Genomic DNA, 3,659 nt, shown 5'->3' with positions numbered 1-3,659 from the left:
TCACGCAAGGCAGAGGCACTGTAGAGTCAGGGGCTTGGTGCATCTGGACAGCCAGCTGTGCGGCCAGGGCGACCAGTTTCAGGGGTACATGCAGGGACTTGCCATCGACACGGGGCAGAGGGCCGCCCTTCCGCCTGCGTCGCCTGCCCCCTCATGCAAGGTGCCCCTGCAGACCTGCGGCCGCGCAACCGCCTCCCCAATCGCTTCTGTAACGGGGTCCAATCACACGTCACGCATCACACATCCCCCCCTTGGGCAGCCCAACCAGGTCATGGTCAACAGCGCGTCCCAGGTGGTTGAGAACCTGCGCCTGATGTACATGCCACGCGACCGCCGCGCGCTGGTCAGGGTACCGGTGGCCCTGTGGGGCGAGGAGTCGGCGCCGGGCGTCAAGGGCGGCGGCTGGCTGCACGTCGTGAACAGAGCGGTGCCGCTTATGTGCCAGGGGTGGGCGGTGCCGCCCAAGATTGAGCTGGACGTGGGGAAGATGAGGGTGAGCTGGGGGCACGATGGGTCGTGCGGGGTGGGTGCTGTTGGATCGGCCGCCGCTGTCGAATGCAGGACCACGGCACGCGACAAACAAGGCAGCGCGTCTGTGGCACTGGCGAGCAAGCTTATGTCTTGTGGCGTCCTGGTCATGTTTGAGCCTGGCCTTGCCATGCGTAACCCTTGTCACTCAACGCGTGCAACCATCCGTCCTGCAGACGGGTGACCTTATCAGGTACAGCGACGTGCCGACGCCCGATGGCTGCGTGCTGCGCGCCAAAGACCCGCTGCAGCCTGTGGTGCGATGCGCAGCCAGGGTTGGCGGAGAGTGATCGTGATTTAAACTACGTTTGCTGCGTTAGTTGTGCTGCCCGTGCTTGTTTCGGGTTTGTGTGTGTTGTCGTGGTCCTGCAGGGCTGCGTGCTCAAGCGCTGCGAGCACTTCGTTGTTGTGTCATCAACGTGGTTTGCTGGCTGTGGCACTATGTCGTCGTTTTCAGCTAAGAATTATCGTTTTGACTGGTTGTTGACCTGCCACGCATTTATTTTTGTATAGGCTTACGCCGTCCTTGCTTACCTCTGGTGACTGCAAGCACCCATGACTGTAAAGAGCACTCGCGCGCCGCCAGCCAGCGCCACTGCTCGCGCTGCCCAACCCGTCGTCGCTTCGCCCATGTATCGATGCGTGGTCCCATGCAGCTGACTGCAGGTTCTTTGAAGGCATGCTGCGAGTGCGTGCTGCTCTGTAGGCGCCCTACTGCGTGCAAACCCACACGAACGCAAGCCCCGTCCTCCCATGGATCCATCGTGCTTTGCACCACTAGGTCGGGCCTGCTCACTTCCAGGCCTATGCCCTTGAGGATCAGACCGCACCCTAGGCTGTGATCAGCCCAGCAGCCCCACTGACGCCCTCGTAATCGGCTTTCAATGTCACTTGTAACAGCAGCTGTTTGCACACGGCATCGGCAGAGCAGGAGGGGGTACAAACCAACAGCTCTCGGTCAAGCATCACATTTGATCTGCCAGCACAGCAAGCACAGCGTCGCAATTTTGAAAGTAACACACCCCGCCGCAAAAAGCTGCCAGGCCGCCTTCGCCGCGTGCGGGCGCAGAGACGCTTCGCCTACGTTCACACGAAACCACGGCATCCAAAATAGTCGCTCGTTGCTGAACAGCATCAAACATTGCAGTGTGATCTCTGCACACATACGCGCAGTTGCACCCCAAAAGAGGATCCCTGGCTGTGGATCGCTTGCCACAATCAAGCCCCCTGCCTACGCCTCCTGCTGCGAGCCCTGCGCGCTGGTGCCGCCGCTGCTGGTGCCGCTGCTGATGAACGCCGCCGCCCCTCCCGCCGCCGCCTCCTCCGAGCTCAAAATGTCCTCTGTGTTGCCGGCCAGCGCGCGCTCTATCACGGCCACGCAGCCGCCGACGCTGACGCCTGCTGACATGGCGGCAGCAACCTCGTCCTGGAGGGCGGCGTGGCGGCGCAGCAGGGCGGCGACGTTCAAAACAGCCCACCTGACCTGGCCGTCCGCCTTCCGCTGGGTAAACTGGGGTGCAAGGGTGGGGGGCGAGGGCAGGAGGGGGAAGGGCGCGCTGTTGAATATGGTGAGGATAGGGCAGCTTAGCAATTATGGGTGTGAAGGTGATGAGGGTGCCGCCAGAGCGAGCTAACGAGGCGTAGCTGGATGACGACCGACGGGGCCGTTAGAGGGCGCTGACAGCCAGCCTAGGCGCAGTGGTGTCGCGTGCTGGTGTCGACCAAATGCAGGGTTCAAGGTTTCAGGGTTGAGTTTCGCGGCAGGGCGGAGGGGCCTCACGCTGAGGGCGCGCATGAGGCGGTCCAGCTGCGCCACGTCACCGACGCCGCCCTCCGCCTGGCCAAACCTCAGGTACTCAGTCACGACGCCTGGTCAAAGTGCGGTCAAAGGAGGACGGGTGTACCAGCACGTGCTTGCATGGACGCCCTTGACCACGCAGATGTTTTCGCATATGTACGCGCAGGCAGGCGGCACGGGGGACGAAAGTCCCAGACCCCTGGAGCCAACATTTGCAACTCTGTCAGGTGATGCATCATCAGAACCGCAACGCCCGTATGTGCCGGACGGATAGGGCGCCGCCGCGCCGCGCATGCGCGTGCAGGCAGCACCTGCCAGGGCGACGCAGGCGTACTTGTCCAGCGTCCCGCCGCTCAGGCGCCCGCTGGCGACCTCGGCCTCGAACGCCGTGTCGCAGAACGTGGTGCCGGCCTGGACGTTCAGGGCGCGGTACCTAGGGGAGGGGAGCAGCGGGGCGCGGAAAACGCGAGCGGTGGGGGGCAGTCGAGGGGGTGTCCAACGGCAGCGGCCGTGAGAGGCGGTCTTGCAGCAACAGGGGAGGGTGCCCGATGATGTGTTGAGGTCACCGGGCCCGCAAAGAGCAGCAAAGCGTCGCCACAGCAGAGGGGCGCAACGCAGCGGGAATGCTGCTGGCTGCGGCACACAGGTGGCCGAATCTAAGGGGGCTGCTGCAGCGTGGGGGTGAGGGGCGTGCGCCCTCACCGCGTGAACGCGTCCAGTGACGACAAGGTGTACGCCTTGGGCATGACGCCTGGCGGGGTGGGGTCCGAGGCGATGCGCGCGTGCGTGTGGGTGTGCACGCAAGTGCACGCGTGTGTGTGCTTCAAAAGAAAAGGGGGAGGCATCACAAGCCGCAGGGCCTGAAGAGGCAGGCTCAAAGGCCGACGAGCCACCTTGGCATGCCTCCCTTTGGCCACCTGCTGTTGTTGACCCGCCCCTGACGCCACCCATCGTCCTTGCTGCGGCTTTGGCCTGCAGTGCCCTTTGGTTGCCAGGGGCTTGCCGCGGGCCAGCATGAGCCGCTGGGCCTCCCCCCCCCCAAACCTCTAAAGAACACACCCAGGATGCCCCTATGCCCCCCTTAATTTGGCGATTATCCTCACCGAGTAGGTAGGCTATCAACAAGTGCCCGGCCTCGTGCAGAGCCACGCGCTTGCCATACCTGCGCGCGGGGCGGCAGCGACAGCGGGGGGGCTTGCTGGAGCAGGCCATGCCATGTTGTGCGCACGCACGGCGGCAGCGGCAGCCTCAAGAGAGTTCCTGCTACTCCCCCCCCCGCCACGCTGCCTGATGCTGAAATGGCAGCGGCGCAGTCTCTGGCCGAGACCGGCGG

The 3,659-nt window shown here is 64.0% G+C and overlaps 2 protein-coding genes across 2 annotated transcripts; one reads left to right on the top strand and one right to left on the bottom strand.

Annotated features, from left to right (window-relative positions):
- Positions 1 to 271: 271 nt before the first annotated feature.
- MNEG_2491 (large subunit ribosomal protein L25) lies at positions 272 to 818 on the top strand (the record flags this gene model as incomplete). Its single annotated transcript, XM_014049028.1, has 2 exons — positions 272 to 493; positions 705 to 818. 2 exons carry the CDS (start codon positions 272 to 274, stop codon positions 816 to 818), a joined length of 336 nt encoding a protein of 111 aa, XP_013904482.1.
- A 941-nt stretch (positions 819 to 1,759) lies between these two features.
- On the bottom strand, positions 1,760 to 3,072 carry MNEG_2490 (hypothetical protein; the record flags this gene model as incomplete). Its single annotated transcript, XM_014049027.1, has 4 exons — positions 1,760 to 1,954; positions 2,309 to 2,397; positions 2,638 to 2,759; positions 3,029 to 3,072. 4 exons carry the CDS (start codon positions 3,070 to 3,072, stop codon positions 1,760 to 1,762), a joined length of 450 nt encoding a protein of 149 aa, XP_013904481.1.
- Between the last annotated feature and the right edge of the window lie 587 nt (positions 3,073 to 3,659).

Source organism: Monoraphidium neglectum, assembly GCF_000611645.1.
Source record: "Monoraphidium neglectum strain SAG 48.87 unplaced genomic scaffold scaffold00283, whole genome shotgun sequence".
Classification (NCBI taxonomy): Eukaryota; Viridiplantae; Chlorophyta; class Chlorophyceae; order Sphaeropleales; family Selenastraceae; genus Monoraphidium; species Monoraphidium neglectum.
Note: the sequence above shows the minus strand (reverse complement) of the source record. Positions and strands in the feature narration are given on the sequence as shown.